The sequence below is a fragment of the Schistocerca serialis genome, chromosome 12, assembly GCF_023864345.2.
Source record: "Schistocerca serialis cubense isolate TAMUIC-IGC-003099 chromosome 12, iqSchSeri2.2, whole genome shotgun sequence".
Lineage (NCBI taxonomy): Eukaryota > Metazoa > Arthropoda > Insecta > Orthoptera > Acrididae > Schistocerca > Schistocerca serialis.
The window spans coordinates 108,670,851-108,691,241 of NC_064649.1; the positions used below are offsets into that span (position 1 = coordinate 108,670,851).

The 20,391-nt window shown below is 45.3% G+C and overlaps 1 protein-coding gene across 1 annotated transcript in view; it reads left to right on the plus strand.

The window, feature by feature from the left end:
• LOC126428079 (cyclin-dependent kinase 2-like) overlaps window positions 1–16,381 on the plus strand; it is a 60,223-nt gene extending 43,842 nt beyond the window's left edge. The window contains exons 4-5 of the mRNA XM_050089969.1: window positions 10,045–10,248; window positions 16,039–16,381. Coding sequence (XP_049945926.1) covers window positions 10,045–10,248; window positions 16,039–16,158 — 324 coding nt within the window. The 3' untranslated portion in view covers window positions 16,159–16,381. The remainder of the gene's footprint in view (window positions 1–10,044; window positions 10,249–16,038) is intronic.
• Window positions 16,382–20,391: the final 4,010 nt, after the last annotated feature.

Sequence of the window (20,391 nt, forward strand, 5' to 3'; positions counted from 1 at the left end):
ACCAGGATGGCCCCTTCGTACGCCAACCTATTCATGGGTCGCTTAGAGGAAGCCTTCTTGGTTACCCAGGCCTGCCAACCCAAAGTTTGGTACAGATTTATTGATGACATCTTCATGATCTGGACTCACAGTGAAGAAGAACTCCAGAATTTCCTCTCCAACCTCAACTCCTTTGGTTCCATCAGATTCACCTGGTCCTACTCCAAATCCCATGCCACTTTCCTTGATGTTGACCTCCACCTGTCCAATGGCTAGCTTCACACGTCCGTCCACATCAAACCCACCAACAAGCAACAGTACCTCCATTACGACAGCTGCCACCCATTCCACATCAAACGGTCCCTTCCCTACAGCCTAGGTCTTCGTGGCAAATGAATCTGCTCCAGTCCGGAATCCCTGAAGCATTACACCAACAACCTGACAACAGCTTTCGCATCCCGCAACTACCCTCCCGACCTGGTACAGAAGCAAATAACCAGAGCCACTTCCTCATCCTCTCAAACCCAGAACCTCCCACAGAAGAACCACAGAAGTGCCCCACTTGTGACAGGATACTTTCCGGGACTGGATCAGATTCTGAATGTGGCTCTCCAGCAGGGATACGACTTCCTCAAATCCTGCCCAGAAATGAGTTCCATCCTTCATGAAATCCTCCCCACTCCACCAAGAGTGTCTTTCCGCCGTCCACCTAACCTTCGTAACCTGTTAGTTCATCCCTATGAAATCCCCAAACCACCTTCCCTACCCTCTGGCTCCTACCCTTGTAACCGCCCTGGTGTAAAACCTGTCCCATGCACCCTCCCACCACCTACTCCAGTCCTGTAACCCGGAAGGCGTACACGATCAAAGGCAGAGCCACGTGTGAAAGCACCCACGTGATCTACCAACTGACCTGCCTACACTGTGACGCATTCTATGTGGGAATGACCAGCAACAAACTGTCCATTCGCATGAATGGACACAGGCAGACAGTGTTTGGTGGTAATGAGGATCACCCTGTGGCTAAACATGCCTTGGTGCACGGCCAGCACATCTTGGCACAGTGTTGCACCGTCCGGGTTATCTGGATACTTCCCACTAACACCAACCTATCCGAACTCCTGAGATGGGAACTTGCTCTTCAATACATCCTCTCTTCCCGTTATCCATCAGGCCTCAATCTCCGCTAATTTCAAGTTGCCGGCACTCATACCTCACCTGTCATTCAACAACATCTTTGCCTCTGCCTCGACTGACATCTCTGCCCAAACTCTTTGTCTTTAAATATGTCTGCTTGTGTCTGTATATGTGTGGATGGATATGTGTGTGTGTGCGCGAGTGTATACCCGTCCTTTTTTCCCCCTAAGGTAAGTCTTTCCGCTCCCGGGATTGGAATGACTCCTTACCCGCTCCCTTAAAACCCACATCCTTTCGTCTTCCCCTCTCCTTCCCTCTTTCCTGATGAGGCAACAGTTTGTTGCGAAAGCTTGAATTTTGTGTGTATGTTTGTGTTTGTTTGTGTGTCTATCGACCTGCCAGCACTTTCGTTCGGTAAGTCACCTCATCTTGTTATACAGGTTGTGGTAAAGTTTTTTTAATCGAGAAATATGTACCAGCCGATGTCCCCTGGCCATAATGGACTGATAGAGACCTTTATGTAATGTGAAATTGAACAAAATATTTTGAGAAGCAGGTGTGACAGTATAAAAGGAGGCGGGAAAGTATTGCTTGGTTAGTAGAGAAAATTAGTACCATCAGAATGGGCCAATCAGGTGAGTTAAGTGACTTTGGATGTGGACTTTGATGTCATGTGAGTAACAAAACTGTCATGGATATTTCAACATGAGTCAACTGTTTGGACAGTGATTCTGAAGTGGCGAAGTCCAGATAGCACAAGGACTCTGCACAGGGACTTAAAAAGAATGAGATATAACGGTCGGGGAGCTCCTCTTAAAGCCACACGCTTCCGTTCGCGTACTCCACTCCATTTTGGCCTGATGCAGCAACAGTGTTCCAAAAATAGAAAATAGTTTCTGCTGCAGGTGTTTTATTAAATAATGATGTGTTTCTCACGATTAGTGCATGTTTAAATTATCTGTAATTAGTAATAACAATCTTGTTACATAACAGTTTATTTGTGAACCTATGTAGCACTGATCAGTGAGATAGCTAAGCTAAAGATGAGAAGTAAAGTGATACATTTGCGCTAATCAGCGGAAACTGCATAGTCATATTTAAAAGCCATTGATATGATGGTGTTAAAGTGAATGCCGTAGTCGTCAAATATAAACATAGAGAAGCCTGAAATGGCACATGAAAATCTGTAGGTTAAAAGTGTGAAAATAAAACATTAATGTAAGAACAAATATATGTGGGTGTCGGATTAGGAACCAAAAAGGAACTCGCTAAACCATGGCAATATGCAATGCGAAAAATCGTTAGTTCCCCACAGCCACGAATCACAGTCGTAAGCAAGCAACCCCAAAATCCCCAGACGCATGCTGCTCATTCGGTCGAGGAACCTTGAAAGGGATATGTCATTATAGAGGTTTTCACTTGCCAAATCAGGCTTTCCTCCGTTTATATTTGACAATCGCAGCTGTCACTTTAATGCCACCATATCGGTGACTTTTACATTAGACTGTTGTGGTCTCTGCTGCTTGAGACAAGTGAATCACTTTTTCTCACCATTAGCTTAGTTATCTCATTAATTGGTGCTACACAGGCTCGTGAGTACACTGTTATGTATCCCCCTGCGGGTTCGGGGGTAAGAATAGGCCCGCGGTATTCCTGCCTGTCGTAAGAGGCGACTAAAAGGAGTCTCAAACGTTTCGGCCTTATGTGATGGTCCCCTCTCGGGTTTGACCTCCATCTATCTAAATTATTCCGAAGAGCGAGCCAATTGGGGAAGGGCACCTTACATGGTGCACTGTATCCTTCGTGCAATTAGACCTATAGCCGTCTTTCTCGTCGTTGCAATGGTGTCCCGCTCGTTTTCGATCTCTTGGGCGATTACCACGCTGCACTCTGCAGTGTTTCTTTTCACTGTGACGACGCCCTTGGCCATTTTTGCACCTAAGATCCAGCACGGTAGCCAGTCCGTTGTGGTGGGGTCGCCATGTACCCTCTTGGTTGTAGCCCCCTGACAACACAGGGATCGCTCTACTGATGCCTGCGCCGTTCACTCCCCACGTATGCCAAGGAGTAGATGCCCATCTCCCTGGGGCATCAGGACTCCCGGCAATGGCCATCCTGCCAGGTGGCCTTTGCTGTGGCTGGGTGGCGCCCGTGGGGAGGGCCCTTGGTCGGAGTAGGTGGCATCAGGGCGGATGACCCGCAATGAAGCGTGGTACATCATCTATCGCTGGTGGGCCTCCACCAGCAGTCTCTAAGCGATCGAGGTCTAACCTCAACGTGAAGAAATTGGATCAGAGATCGTTTCCCTTCCTAGCTACTCCATGGGAGGAACGTCTTGCTAAAGAAGGCGGTGGCGAATATTCACCCCGGTACCTTGTGTGTACGCGGGTTGATGGAGAATCGTTCGTGTCGACCAAGCCCCAGTTTTTTGTGGAGCATTTAGAGGACAAGTTCGGGGAGGTGGAGGGCTTGTCCAAGATGCGCTCTGGCTCTGTGCTCATCAAAACGGCATCCTCTGCCCAGTCACGGAGGTTGCTCAATTGTGACAAGTTGGGGAATGTTTCAGTTACCATCACGCCGCATAAGAGTCTCAACATGGTCCAGGGTATTATATTCCATAGGGATCTTCTTCTGCAGTCCGACGATGAATTACGCGCCAACCTCGAACGACGAGGTGTTCGCTTCGTCCGGCGCGTCCATCGGGGTCCGAGGGATAATCAGGTAGCCACCGGTGCCTTCATCTTGGCCTTTGAGGGTGATGTCTTACCCGAAAAGGTTAAGGTGATGGTTTACCGTTGTGATGTGAAACCATATATCCCTCCTCCGATGCGGTGTTTTAAATGCTGGAAGTTCGGGCACATGTCATCTCGCTGTACTTCCAGCATCACGTGTCGGGATTGCGGACGTCCTTCGCATCCTGATACTCCATGTGCTCCGCCTCCCGTCTGTGTTAACTGTGGAGAACACCATTCCCCCTGCTCACCGGACTGTCGGATCTTCCAGAAGGAAAGGAGGATAATGGAATATAAGACACTGGACCGCCTGACCTACACAGAGGCAAGGCGGAAATATGAGCGGCTACATCCTGTGCCCATGACATCCACCTATGCCGCTGCTGCAACAGCGGTCCGATCCTCTCCCGTGTCGTCACGTACTGTTGCCTCTCAGCTATGTCAAAATGACCCGGCCCCCTTGGTTGTGGGGAGCACTTCGCCCTCTGTTGCTCCATCTACTCCAGGAGCGACACCACCCCAACCATCGGGGACATTCGTCCCCCCTTCCCAGCCGGAGAAGCGTAGGGCTTCTTCGGCTACTCTAGCCAGGAAGGGGTCCCTTGGGGCCCTCCCTTCCCAGGCTTTGCCCAGTGTCAAAGCGGATACCCGCAAAGTTTTGAAGCAACAACCGGTCGCTGGTCATAGGGCTTCACGGTCGTCGTCCGTCCCTGAGACTGACCCAGTGGGGCCCTCCCAGCCAGACCCTCCCAAGGCACAGCGTGCGAAGCCGTTGAAGAAAAAGGCTCCCAAGCATCCTGACGTTGCGGTGGCACCTGTCCCACCGCAACCTTCAACCTCTGCGTCTGAGGACGAGGTGGAGATCCTGGCGTCCGCTGAGGACCTCGATCTCGCCAGTCCCTCCTACGCCATGGAAAGCACTGGCACAGGTGCTCACTTGGCGGCAGCAGGTGACCCAGTGGCGTAATCTGCCTTCCCCGTCCCGTCACGCCTTTCCCAGCAATGGCCAGTACCATCCTCCAGTGGAACTGCAGCGGTTTCTTCCACCATTTAGCTGAGCTCCGCCAACTTATCAGCCGTCATCCTTTCCTTTGCATTGCTCTGCAGGAAACTTGGTTTCCAGCAATGCGAACCCCCGCCCTCCGTGGCTATCGGGGTTATTTTAAGAACCGGGCAACTTACGAAAGGGTGTCTGGTGGCGTCTGTATATATGTCCTGAACTCTCTTCACAGCGAGTTTGTGCCTCTACAAACAGCTTTAGAGGCTGTCGCTGTTCGGGTGTGGACGCCCCAGGCCATTACCGTCTGCAGTATTTACCTTCCAGCTGATGGTACTGTCGCGCAGCATGTCCTGGCTGCTCTGATAGCACAACTGCCGCCACCTTTTTTGCTGCTGGGCGATTTCAATGCCCATAACCCTCTATGGGGTGGGAGTGTCTCTGATGATCGTGGTCGGGCCGTGGAGCATGTGTTGGCTCAGCTCGACCTTAGCCTCTTGAACACCGGTGCTCCCACGCATTTCAGTGTGGCCCACGGCTCGTTCTCGGCCATCGATCTCTCTATTTGCAGCCCTGGACTTGTCCCATCCCTCCACTGGAGGGTGCATCCTGACCTGTGTGGTAGTGACCATTTTCCCATCTATTTGTCACTGCCCCAGTGTCATTCTTCTGGGCGCTTGCCCCGCTGGGCTCTCCACAGGGCTGACTGGCCAGCTTTTACTTCCGCTGTAACCATTGCGTCTCCCCCACAGGGTGACATTGACGAGGTGGTCTGTGTTTTAACCACGTCCATCATTTCAGCGGCCGAGGCTACCATCCCCCGTTCCTCTGGCCTCCCTCGGCGGAAGGCTGTCCCCTGGTGGTCGCCGGAGATTGCTGAGGCTATTCGCGACCGTAGGCGGGCTCTCCAGCGTCATAGGCGGCACCCGTCTCTGGAGACCCTCATCGCCTTTAAGAGGCTCCGTGCCTTCGCCCGTCGACTTATTGCACGGCGTAAGCAGGAGTGCTGGGAGAGGTACGTCTCCTCCCTGGGCTCCCGTGTCTCGTCCTCGCACGTGTGGTCCCGGATCCGGCGGATTTATGGCTCCCAGACCCCTGTGGGTGTCCCTGGGCTCTCCTTGGACGGCGCTGTCTGCACGGACGCTGCCGCCATTGCTGAACGGCTAGCCGCGCACTTTGCTCAGAGCTCTGCGACTGCATCCTATCCCCCCGCCTTTCGCTCTCTAAAGGAGCGAGCCGAGCGGACGCCGTTCTCATTCCACACGCGTCATTATGAAACATACAATGCTCCTTTCAGCGAGAGGGAACTCCTCGCTGCCCTCGCCGATTGCCCTGATACAGCACCAGGACCTGACTGCATCCACGCGCAGATGCTGAAGCATCTCTCCAGGGACTGCCAGAGACACATCCTCACCATCTTTAACCGTATTTGGAGCGAGGGCGTGTTCCCGTCGCAATGGCGAGAGGGTCTTATTGTCCCCATCGTGAAGCCCGGTGCGGACCCACTGGCGGTGGACAGCTATCGTCCCATTACCCTCACCAACGTTTTGTGCAAATTGCTCGAACGTATGGTGGGGCGGCGTTTGTGTTGGGTCCTTGAGTCGCGCGGTCTCCTCGCTCCGTCCCAGGGTGGCTTCCGTCGGGGCCGGTCTGCGGTGGACAATTTGGTGCGGCTGGAATCTGCTGTCCGTACGGCTTTTGCCCGACGTCAGCACCTTGTTGCTGTATTTTTCGATCTGCGGAAGGCGTATGACACCACATGGAGGCATCACATCCTCGCCACGTTGCATGGGTGGGGTCTTCGTGGTCGGCTCCCGGCTTTTCTCCAAAGCTTTTTATTGCGCCGCTCTTTCCGGGTGCAAGTCGGTGCCACCTCTAGTTCCTCTTATATACAGGAAAATGGGGTCCCGCAGGGCTCGGTGTTGAGCGTCTCGTTATTTCTAGTGGCCATTAATGGTCTGGCTGCAGCAGTGGGGTCGTCGGTGTCTCCTTCTTTGTATGCCGACGACTTCTGCATCTCATTTAGCTCCACGACTACGGGAGTCGCCGAACGCAGGTTGCAAGTCGCTGTTCGCAAGGCAGCATCATGGGCTCTGGCTCATGGTTTTCAGTTCTCTGCTGCCAAGACTCGGGTTATGCACTTCTGCAGGCGTCGGACGGTCCACCCTCATCCTGACCTTTACCTCGACGGCCACCTGCTTGAAGTGGTGGACACTTGCCGCTTCTTGGGACTCGTGTTTGATGCCCGGCTCACATGGGTTCCTCATGTTACTCAGCTGAAGCAAAAATGCTGGCGGCACCTCAACGCCCTCCGCTGCCTTAGCCACACGTCTTGGGGTGCAGATCGCTGCACGCTGCTGCGGTTGTACAGAGCCCTTGTGCAGTCCCGGCTTGATTATGGGAGCCTGGCCTATGGGTCTGCGTCCCCCTCAGTGTTGCAGTTGTTAGACCCCATACACCACTGTGGGGTCCGGCTTGCAACTGGCGCTTTTCGTACGAGCCCCGTGGATAGTCTACTGGTGGAGGCCGGGGTTCCCCCGCTGCGGTTTCGCCGCCATCGACTGCTCGCCGACTATGCTGTCCACGTGCATTGCTCGCCAGGCCATCCCAATCGTCGCCTGCTTTTCCCTGCCATGGTCCTCCATCTGCCCGAACGGCGACCTAGGTCTGGGCTTTCCGTAGCTGTCCGTGTCCGGTCCCTGCTGTCAGAACTGGGGTCATTCCCTCTTCTGCCTCCCTTCCGGGTCCGTACACCTACGCCTCCCTGGTGTTTGTCCCGGCCGTCTGTCCGTCTGGATTTGGCACAGGGCCCTAAGGACTCGGTTCCGCCTGTGGCCCTCCGTCGCCGTTTTCTTGCGCTCCTCGAATCATTTCCGGGCTGTGAGCCTGTCTACACTGATGGTTCCCTGGTTGATGGTCGCACTGCCTACGCCTTTGCTCACTCTGACCATGTTGAGCAACGCTCCTTGCCGGCTGGCTGCAGTATTTTTACTGCAGAGCTGGTGGCCATCTTGCGCGCTCTTGAGCACATGCGTTTCTGCTCAGGTAGGTCCGTTGTCATCTGCAGTGACTCCCTGAGCAGCCTTCAGGCCATCGACCGCTGCTATCCCTCCTCTCCTCTGGTGTCCTCCATTCAGGAGGCTGTTTCCGCCATTGCCCGTTCTGGTGGTTCAGTGGTCCTGGTTTGGACGCCCGGTCATGTTGGCATCCCAGGGAACGAACGTGTAGACAGGCTGGCCAAAGGGGCGATCGACGCCCCGGCTTTGGAGGTCGGCCTTACGGCTCGCGACCAGCAGCTGGTGTTGCGCCGTAAGCTGATTGGGATGTGGGCTGCTGAGTGGCGTGGCATGACAGCCCTGAATAAGCTGCGGGCTGTTAAGGAGACGACCGATGTGTGGCGTTCCTCCCTGCGGGCTTCTCGCAGGGACTCGGTAGTCCTATGTCGGCTGCGCATCGGCCATACATACTTGACGCACGGCCATCTGTTGCGTCAGGAGGGTCCCCCCTTGTGTCGGTGTGGGTCCCGGCTGACGGTCGGCCACATTTTGCTGGAGTGTCCTCGACTGCGCACACTCCGGCAATCTTTTAATCTCCCGGGCACTTTGGCTTTGGTTTTATCCGACGATGCCTCCATGGCTGATACCGTTTTAAATTTTATCCGTGGTAGTCCGTTTTATGGTTCGATTTAGGGAGGTCCTGCGCCTTTCCCTTTCTGCGTCTATTGTCCTTGTGTCTGTTGCTGTTCTGGTGTGCTGTGAGATGGTTGACTCTTTCCCATTTTTGATCTCGTGGTCAGTCAACCAGTCTCCGGCCATCTTCCTTTCTTCTGTTTCTTTCTGTCTGGTGTTCCTCTGTCCTGTTCTTGTCTGTAGTGTTTGTTGCTTAATTTGTGTGCTTTTAGCCCCTGGGGGGACGTCTCCTCCCCCTTTGGTTTTTATCTGCTTCGTAGATTTTCGGCTCGCCTGATTTTGGAATGGGGGACTGATGACCTTCGCTGTTTAGTCCCCCTTAAACATACCAACAACCACCACCACACTGTTATGTAACAAGATTCTAGTTACATATAACCTAGAGATACTACACGAAACACATAATTAATAACGAAACACTTTCAGCAGAGAATTTCCTCGTTTTGGAACCACACATTTCTATAGTCAATGCTAAGCGGCACTTGAGGTGGTGAAGAGAGCCACTGGACAGTAGAGGACTTGTGATGAATTATACTATACCCTGTGGCGATACTATAGCAGTGTTTAGGTATGCTAATTACCTGAAGAATGTTACCTGTCCTCACGTATATTGTCGTTAGTGAAATACGGACAAGATGGTTTTATGGTATGGGAGTGTAACACGTAAGAAAACACTAAATGCGGAAGGATATGAACATATTTTATGGCATTGTGTAGTGTGTAGAGTAAAGGACTTTTCGGAGACTGATTCCTTTTATCAGCAAGAAATTACTTGAAGCAGCATATGTGAAGGGGTGGTTTGTGGTCAAGAACGTTACTGGAATAGACTGGCCTCTCCAGTGTCCCGACCTGACCCTTTAGAATGAATTATGACGGAAACATCCCTTAGACTTCAGTAGTATTAGCAGTACCTTTACTGGTTTTGGCTCTTGAGAAAGAATGGGCTGTCATTCCTCCACAGACATAAAACGCATTATTGAAAGTGTTCCCAGCAGAGTTCGAGCCGTTTTACAGGCGAAGGGTGGACACACTCCACATTAATGTCCACTAGTTGGTGTCCAGATACAGATGGTTTATATTTAATGTAGTGTTAACTGTGAATACCAAAAATTATGGCAGATTTCGACATGTTAAGTTTGACCACTCCCTTGAAAGCCCAATAAAGTTATCAACAAAATGCAGTGTTTTGAGAAGTTACTCACAGGTAAAACCTGAAGCTGAAATATGTAATTTTAAAAACAAAAATGAAAATTTTCAGTTTAATTGCTTGGTAATGCAGGAGATTGTCTGAACTTTGCAGTCACTCTGAATAATGTCTCGTATCCAACACACCCAGAAACTTTTAAATTTAAATGGTTTGGTGTTCGACGTTTTTCGTACAAAATTTGCAGTAAACTTTAGTTTTTATATTTTCTCCTGTAGCTGTGCAAATATCTCTGTTACTGAAGTACCAGCCATTTCAGTTCTTGATGTAATATTAATTACTGTTAAACATTGATGTTTCTTTCAGACGACAAGGCGAGCAATGTTTCCTGGGGATTCAGAGATTGATCAGCTTTTCAGGATATTTCGCACTTTGGGTACACCGACGGAGGAGGGTTGGCCAGGTGTATCACAGTTGCCCGATTACAAACCTTTGTTTCCACGGTGGGAACCACAAGATCTGCAGGACATCTTACCTAGAATGCCTAATGATGGACTAGAGCTTTTCCTAGTAAGTGCTTTCACTTAATAATTAATTATGTGTAAGCGTTCTATATTAATTTTTCCCAATCTATAAACACATTGTAAAGTCACGCACAGTATCTCACACTTAGACTGCATATTTTTGTGATACACAAATGTAAATATAAGAACCACCAACTAAAACCTGTCAGCTTCGCAAACACGTAAATCAATATGATGGCTGCTCAGTTTGCTTGTGTTGGCCAGTCACAGCACAGGACCCGTGATGTTGTGGAAACATCACTGTATTGTTGCACAAACACACAAACGCCTAAGATTGAACACACACACACACACACACACACAAATTGATGACATCTTTACCATGTGGAGTCATGGTGAGACTGACCAGGTAAAATTCCTGAAATCTCTAAATACCTTCTCCCTATTAAATTACACATGGTCCTATTCCGAATCCCATGGCACTTTCCTTAATGTTGATCTCGTCCTCACCGAAGGACAGCTACACCCTTCCATCCACATTAAACCTTTCAACAAACAACAGTACTTACATTTTGACAATTGCTATCCTTTCCATCTCAAACATTCTCTCCCATATAGCAAACGTAATTGTTCCACTGCAGACTGTTTCAGCAACACACCACCATTCTCACCTCAGCATTCGCTGCACGTAATTACCCCACCAGCCATGCCCTGAAATGAGATTCATTCTATTTGAAATTCCGCCGATCGCACCTAGAATAGCTTTTCGTCACCCTCCCAATCTCCACAATATTTTTGTCAGACCCTGTGCTCCTTCTGCACCCATCTCCCTACCCTCTGGTTCCTAACCCTGTGACTGTCCCTGCTGCAAGATTTGCCCTTCCACCACCTATAGCAACCCTGTAACTGGCAAAACATTTACTATCGAAGGGAGAGCCACCTGTGAAACGACACGTCGTATACCAACTGTTACGTAAACTCTTCGGCCTTTTACATCTGCGTGACTTACACCAAATTAGCAATTAGGATGAATGGGCATAGGCAGAGGGTGTTTACTGACAACACGCAATATCCAGTTCCAGAGCGTGCTCTACAACACGACAATCAAGACCTCCGTGCGTGTTTCACCACACGCCCCATCTGGATTCTTCTCCCAGGCATTGGTTTCTTTGAACTCCGCAGGTGGGAACTAGTGCTACAACATGTCCTTGGTTCTCACAACCTACCTGTCCTTAATTTACATTAATTTCTTCTATCTCAGCATTTCCAGACAGTTACTAGTCTTCCTGCTGTTTTCGTTTTCTGCAACTTTCACTGTTTTACCTGTCTTGTTTTTCATTGCCCCCCTCCGCCTCTGTTATGTACAGCGTGCTTAGCTTGTCACTCTTATTAACTTATGCATGATGTTTAAGCAGTAATCTCTGTCTTGCATATTACCCTGTCTTCCACCTTAAAGCTTGTGTGTTTTGAAATCTCGTCAGGTGCAGTCCCCAGCAATCAGTCTTTCTTCTCATCCTGTGCGGTAAGTCTCCCCTGACTTGTGGTTGTTTGTGTCTATCCCTTTTCCTAGACCTTTCCAGTCCTTTTCCTTCCCTCTTCTTCTTTCCCCTTCAACCCTTCTGCCTGGAGGAGGAGCCACATACTCCATAAGCTTGCCTAATTACAACCTTTTACGAGTGTTTTCTGCTGCCACTTGGTGAGTAGATTTTTTATCAATCCTGTTGTTTATATAAAAAAAGTTTTGAGTGCAGCAACCCTGTGATACCACGTTTCGTGATTCTGTTCGTTAACTAATAGACCTCCCAGTATCAATAGGAAACAGATTGCCTCCTGCAGGTAAATACCATTCTCATTCAACATTATTCCTTATTGTGTTGGCTATGAAAGGAGTTATGGCCATGCTAGTGCTTAGTGATACGCTCTTAACATCCCACATTTACTTACAGTATGTGGCTGCTGAGCCAAACAGTTCTTTTCAGACTCATGTGGTGAGCAAGAAATGCTGTGAATGGAAATGAAAAATATGTCAGTTTGAGTAGCAGTGTGATGATGTAGGCCTTGATTTAAACAAAGATTCATATGGAATATTAGACATTTATTATATATAAAAACATACATATGAAATAATTCTCCAGTAATTGATAAACTAAACCTAAGCTACATTTTGTTTCAGATCAAAAATACATTAACTTATTCCACAAGATCCCTATTGTCAGGTAATATTATTATCCAGCTCACCAGACACGATATTCTTTGTACATTGATGAAAGTTCGTAGCCTTTTGACCTAAAATACACTTTTTGTTGTCGATTACAACATGTTAATTCTTTCAGAGTGTCTTCCTGTAGCATTTATCTGAATCCATAGCTGCAATCCGTTGACAAATATTATGGCTGTTTCCTGGAATCTGTTTAGTTTCAGCTGTCACAGGGCCCACTTTTTGCATCTGCTAGAAATTCTCACAACCCAAACTTGTGCCATTACATATTAAAAACATAAAAAAACTCTAGTATCTCTCTTTTTTTACAGACATTCTTACTTGTTCACCTTTCTTCACTAATGATACAGTTAAGAATAAATGAAAGGGAATTGGCAGGAGGGGGGGGGGGGGGGGAGATACGTAACTATCGCGTACATCAGGTCAAAGTATTAAACAGTGAAAAATCCAGGGTGGAATGTAACAAAATAATGAAAAGGATAATTGCTACTCGCCAAATAGTGGAGATGCTGAATCACAGAAAGGCACAACAAAAAGACAATTGGAAAGTTAGCTTTCGGTCAAGAAGGCCTTTGTCAAAAATAGACAACATACTCACGGAAACACCACTCACACACACAACCACAGTTTCTGGCAGTTGTTTCACTCAATAGTAGTAGTAATTGCTCAAAATACTCAACTGGAAAGTGAATGAAAAATAAAGAAATCCAAGACAGGAAAGAAAGAAAATGTGCAGTGAGAAGATGAAAGTAGCTTGGCACCTGAGAAAATATCACCTCAACTGGATGTTTCACATGATTTTCTAGGGGAAAATGTGTTTATGATGGAGGATAGTGGTGGTTGAGCCTATGAATTGATATACACAACCTAAAACTTTTTCCGGCTTCTTCAATGAGGACTTGTAATGCATAAAACTGAACATTACCCATCAAAAGCATTTACTGCTCATAAACCGAAGCTGTATGTAAAAAAGATGCCTTGATCCTCATCAGGCAATCCAAAATATAAAGTAGAGGGAATTAACATCAGAATGAAAAGCATATCACCAACATAATTCACTTAAAGCCTAGGGCGACAGTATGCCATAATGAGACTTCCTTCCATGCAGCATTGTACGTATTATCCTTTCCTTGTTGTAAGATATGACAAATTCAAAATTTATGGGAATTGCAGCTTAATAACAGATGAAAGAATTGAATGCAGTTGACCGGATGCAGTAGTGATCAGTAAAGTTTAGCAAGTTACCTTCCTCATAGACACCACTTAGCTCAATGCACACTATTTGCAAACCTATCACAAAAGGGAAAGAGCCAGTTTCAGTGATTTGGCAGAGGAAGTAAAAACCATGAAGAAACAAATTTGGCCACTTCTTATAGGGATTAATATCAGGCACAGTTGTGATTCGAAAAGAAAAGGCTACAGGACTTAAGAATGCATTGTTCACTCTATTAGCAACAGTGAAAGGCAGATGTGCTGAATGTCTCTAGAATAGTTTGAAGGGCTAGTTGAGAACATAATAAACATACTGATAACATGTTAAATCATTGTTAACTTGTTGACTGCTGTGGGTGAGTTGACTCAGCACACTCCACCACTCACTAGGTGAGAAGAACTTATTTCAATTCGGCTCCTGGGTATTCTTCGAATGCTATTGACGTCTTTTTATGTCCTGTTTGTGCTGATCCCTCACTAAGGCAGGCAAGTTATTTCCACATCACAGTTAACAAAACAAAGTTCAGAGTGTTTATCATACAACACACCTGCCTCTTTGCGTGCTATCATTTGCAGAAAAACTCGGTTCGATGTGTTGAACTGTTTATGAAATGTGACGATTGTTATGACCACATCTCACATGCCCGTCCACTGGGTATAAAAATTGGTATCTCGAGTACAAAATGAGATATTCTTATGATCTCAATTTTGAATAAAATTTTGGTACCTGATGTATATTTCATACACATCAATGTTTGTGCTAAAATTAACCATAGGCATAGTTTATACAATGCTTTTTTTACCTCTGCAAAATCTTTAAAATTTTGCTGTGCATTATTTACTTTGATGCCGAACAGTGACTATGACAGATAAGGAAAGAAATTTTCCTTCATCAAGCAAAGCTACCAGACCATACAGTGTGCAAAACCAAATTTTTTTCGCCGAAAAGTTTTCTTGAAATCAGATAAGTATTTCTATAGCCGGAACACCATCTCTCAGCATGGATAGCACTATTTGGTGAGCAATACAGCAAAGACAAAGCTTCACTCAGCATGGAACGCAGGGAGCGCATGTGTAGCAGCAAAAGGTTAATATTGTGTAAAGATGTGATTCTGAGGTGTGTGTGGTGTGAGAAGTGCACTGTCTGTGAGCCTGGCCAGGGGCGTGGGTGTAGTTGTGTGACAGCAGAGGCACCGAAGTGGTGAGTGTCTGGGCCTCTCAGCAGAGCAGTCATGCAACTACAGATGTGCCTTTGGGTCGAAACAGGGAGACTCCGTTGGTTGCTCAGTCGTTTTCCCTGGTCATGTCCTCGAGGACTTTACTGTCTTTGACATGGAATTATGTGCAATCTTGGGTGCACTGTAGCAGATGAGATCTGCTTTGAGGGCTAAATTCCTTGTCTGTTCAGATTTTATGCGTAACCTTCATTCTCTACAACACTTGTACTAAGCGGATAAAGTAGTCCAGAATATCAAGGATGTTCACCCCCAAGTACAGGCGTTGTGAAAGGAGATGTGTTTCTGCTGGGTACCAGCTGGGTATTGGAGAGACTGAAGAGGCAGATGTAGTAGCTAAGGAGGTGTGTTCTGATACTCAGTTATTTCAGGTGCCATCTCCCTGTGTGCTATCAACTCGCTATCGAAGTATAGTGTTAGCGTCAATAGTGATACAATCCACTGGAAGTGACATACAATAAGCTGCATGTAGTAAAGCCCACTACCCAGTCACGGCATATCTCCTTTCAGCCATCTGGCTTCTCGCTCCAGTGAGAGGCCCCTGCAATGTGTGGCGATTGTTGCATACAAATCACTGTGCGCCACATTTTACTAGACTTTGTTTTATTTTCGGACCAGAGGGCAGTGGCAGATTTGCCAGCAGATCTGCCCTCAGTGACACTGAAACACATGTGACTAAGAGTTTTTTAATGTTTTGTGATCTGTCTGATTTGTTCCAAAAATTTTAGGGAGACGTTATTGTTAATGTTAGCAGGTTTACTGGCTCACCCATGGTCAGCCAGATACATATCCCTGTGCCATGGTTTTAACCCCTCTGTTGTATTATTTCTGTTTTCATCCCATGTTTAGTACCTTTCACTGCATCTCCGGTGTTTTATGGCTTGTGATATTGAGTGATTGTGTGGGTCAATACAAATGAGGTAGGAGTGAGTGAGTGTGCCAATGTTTTTTAGCACTTTTCACCATATTCATTTCTTTTAACATTTCTAAGGTTGCTGATAATCTCCTCACTGTTGCTCGACCATAGGCCTACACCTCAACAACAACAACAACAACAACAACAACAGTAACAATTTTCTGTTTCCCCAACATGTTTGCCAAATAATACTGTAACTCATTAGTATTCAGACAGTCACAGATTGTAATTGTTAACACATTTTTTTGTTCACAGAAACTGGTGACTTACGATCCTCGGAAGAGGATATCTGCTCGACAGGCTCTGCAGCACCCATATTTCAGAGGAGTGCATCTCGTTATTCCACCAGAAGTCAAGGTGAAGAGTAAAGGCTGATGTGTGAAACACAGTGTCAGTGCAAACATGTGAAGTCTGAGGAGTCAGTATTTTTTGCCTCTGTGATTGTTGTGCAGTGGAACACTTGTGGCACTTAAATTTCTTTTGGAGTGATCTGTTGTGTGCAAGGACATACGTGAATCAAGATTTTTTGTTTATATTTTGAAATGTTTGAGATATTAATATATTATGTAATTTTAAATAAATGTTTATTAACTACTCATTTCATTAAGCTTTCACTTATTCCCAAAGAATGAGTTTTCAGTAATTGTGGAATTGGTTTGTCACATTTAAACGATTTTTGAACGTTCTATTTAGTACTGCATGCACACAACTATTCATAAAATTCTTTCTTAATGTCCTCCGACATTATACAATTTGTTCAATTTTTGTTAAAGAATTTCAAATGCTACACTGTTTAAAAAATGAACTCTACAGTTTACTTTGGCTATCTTTGGTAGCTGTTATTGAAATTGACTGCTGTATTAAAAAGTCACGAAGTTTTGATAATCTTAATTTCAAAGTTAACAACAATGCAAGCTTTGCATTGTTCAATTTCAGAATTAGGTATTTCCCTCTATCTCTGTCAATTATCAAGTTTGCAAAGTTAGACTGAATGGTTCAATTTAGAAGAGAGAGACGAGTTGTGTACTAGTGCATATGTAGGTAGTATTACTCCTCAGGAAAATAAAACCTCTTTAGTTTCATATGAGGTTTAGGATTACAAAAATAGAAATTTAGAAGGGAAAAAGTGAACAAAATAATTTCAGTGACTTGTCTTAATAAGCACAACAGAAGAGATCAATTAACTATTTCATTCACATTTTGGCCACATGCAGGATGAATCAGAAATGTGGTCAGGATTAAAACTACAGATAATGCAACACATTCTGGAACTTAGTAGTGTGATTGCAAAACAGAAATTAGGAAGAAAGATTTGTTACCCTTTGTCCTCACAACAGGTGAGGCCCTCTTACTCCCACAGCTTTGGGTGACCTGCCTCTGCCTTTCCTTTCTAACCTTCACCGATTCCTCTCTTTCCCAATAAGAAAGGAAGTAAGAGTACCAGAAGCAAGGATTAGTGTTTTTGCTTTAACCCTCCAGCCACAGATCTGGTTTCGGCTCTTCTCTGACAATTTACTGTAGTTACCATATCACGTAATTTCTGCTATGTCTACACAAATGATGTCAAGATTTTCCCCACCAAATGTTTTTCTGTTGCTCTTTAACACAGTAAGCTGCTGTTTTCCTGTTAAATCATTTTCTGTTGTTCTGCAACATCAGAGTCGTGTTTTTCGCATTCTGCAGTCCCACTCACGTGCTTACGCGTGTAGCGTCTTGGGGGAAAATTTTGTACCCATATTCGCAAGTTTGAATATAGAAAGAAAAGACGAAGAAAATCACTTCAGTGACTTGTCTTAATAAGCATTATTATTTAATATCAGAGGTGTGATCAAAAAGTGAAGGAAATTTTTAATTTTGTGCACTTTATACGTCCAACTTACAATTTTTTTTATTTATTTATTTTTTTTTTTTTTTTTAAATCTTGTTGGTACGCATGTTACTGATTGTGTTTTCAGCTGTTTTGAGTATTTAATTGTTGACAGTCGAAAAGGTTAAACGTGTTTTCGAGAGCTTGCTGAATTTTTACTTTTGAAGAAGATGAATCAAAAAACAATTGCCATATGTATGAAATATACTCACTTGAGAATGCCTTGACAGATTTGGCTGATATTGAATGTTAGTATTTTGTGAAAAAGAGTACAATTGAAAGCGATATTTCAGTGTGTTATCAATGGTGATCATATGTTTGGTGTGTTGGAAAGATTGAATTGTCAGTTCGTGGTAATTTGGTGTGATGGAAACATTAAATTTAATTCAGGTTGTGGTTTACGTTTTGGAAAAATTTCCACCAATGAGGCATTGTAATATTGGTCAGCGTATGCAAAATGCAGGCCAACTACACTATTGTTGAGTCAATGAGACTGACAAAGAGCATGGACAGCATTTGGAGGCAAATTGAATAAGAAAGCCTCGAGCGTGATCCATTATGATGGATGCAATCCCTTATAACTCTGGAATAACAGGTATTAGATTTCGAGTAGCTCTGTTAAAGCTTATGCACAAAATAATTTGGAATGTCAGTAAACCATATGGCCAAACATGACAATTCAAACTGAATGTTTGGCGTTCAGATACGATCCAACAACCGTGGATGTATTGACAGACTTCAGGACAATGAATAATGTGGGTCAGCAATGCAATGCTTTGAATTTTCAATACGAACCACCAGGATTATGTTGTGCAAGCAGTAACATTAAACTACTACAACTGGCACTGCCATCAGAGCCACTGGCATCATTGCTTTCCGGCCAAGAACCTTGATCGAAGCATTTCTTGCAGGGCATACAAAAGTTCCTTCCAATTGACATCATTTGGAGAGAGTATTATTGAAGAACGAGGTTTTAATCGATCTCTTTTTTGACTGCGCCACACGCCCCACAGTCGCAGGTTCGAATCCTGCCTTGGGCATGGATGTGTGTGATGTCCTTATGATAGTTAGGTTTAAGTAGTTCTAAGTCTAGGGGACTGATGACCTCAGATGTTAAGTCCTATAGTGCTGAGCCATTTGAACCACACATCCCATACACAAATACATCACACAGAGAAACCTCAACAATTCACAAAGTTTCACCACGGGGGAGGAGGAGACGAGAGGGATAGAGGAGAGGGGGAAGAAGGATATCATGACATTTATCCAACTTCGATATGTAATTAGTATTGCCAGGTTCGCTGGTTTGAATTAAATTTTATTTGAAAGATGAAAAACAGTGCAGTACAACATTTGAAGTGTTGACTGTGGCTTTTGCCGAATCTGCTGTGAGCAAGACAAAAGTTAACATGATGTAAAAACATTTCAAAGAGGGATGAGATGAAAATGACGACCACCCTGGATGCCCTAGTACATTAATTACTGAAGACAATGTGGAAGAAGTAAATAAATCTGGTTCTGGAAAACCACCAGATCATCATCGGAGAGGTTGTTGATGATGCGAGCATACCCATTGGCTCATGCCAAGCAATTTTTTTAGGCATGAAACATCTAACAACAAATTTTGTTCCAAAAATGTTGAATTTCGGCCAATAATAATTCTACATCGATACTCTGCAAATCGCACTTAAGTGCTTGGCACATTCACGATAATTTTCTATTATTTCCATCTCAAACAGCACTCTGAATAAACAAACACCTATATCTTTCTGTGCAAACTCTGGTTTCCCTTATTTTATGATATAGATCGTTCTCCCTGTCTAGGTCAGTGTCAACAAAATAATATCGCATTCAGAGCAGAAAGTTGGTGATTGAAATTTCATGAGAAGATAGATTCCATTGCAACGAAAAACATCTTTCTTTAAAATATAATACAAAATGTGCTGCAGAAGTACCTGGAAGAGGACAGACAAGTGTAGTGTAGGCAGTCTTTTTAGTAGATCTGTTACATTTTCTAAGTGTCCCGCCAATAAAACGCAGTCTGTGGTTTGCCATGTGTTCTTTCCAATTAAATTGTCCATAATTGTAATTCGTAAGTATTTGGTTGAATTTTATGGCCTTTAGATTTGATTGATCTCTAGTGTAACTGAAGTTTAACATATTTCTTTTAGCACTCATATGGATGACACACTTTTCGTTATTTAGGATCAACTGTCGAATTTTGCACCATACAGATATCTTGTCCAAATCTTTCTGCAATTTGTTTTGTTCATCTGATGACTGTACTAGACAATAAAATGACAGCTTCATCTGCAAACAGCCTAAGATGGCTGCCCAGATTGTCTTGTAAATCATTTATACAGATAAGGAACAGCAAAGGGCCTACAACATTACCTTGGGGAACGCCAGAGATGACTTCTGTTTCACTTGATGAACTGTGACCTCTCTGACAGGAAATCACGAATCCAGTCACATAACCGAGACAATATTCCATAAGCACATATTTTCACTGCAAGCATATGGTGTTGTACAGAAATTTAGAAATACAGAATCAATTTGAAATCCCTTGTCAATAGCACTCAAGACTTCATGTGTGTAAAGAGCTAGTTGTGTTTCACCAGGACGATGTTTTCTAAATCTTTGTGTCAATAGACCTTTCTTTGTGTCCGAACACAATATATGTTCCAAAATCCTACTGCATATCGATGTTAATGATATGGGCCTGTAATTTAGTGGATTAC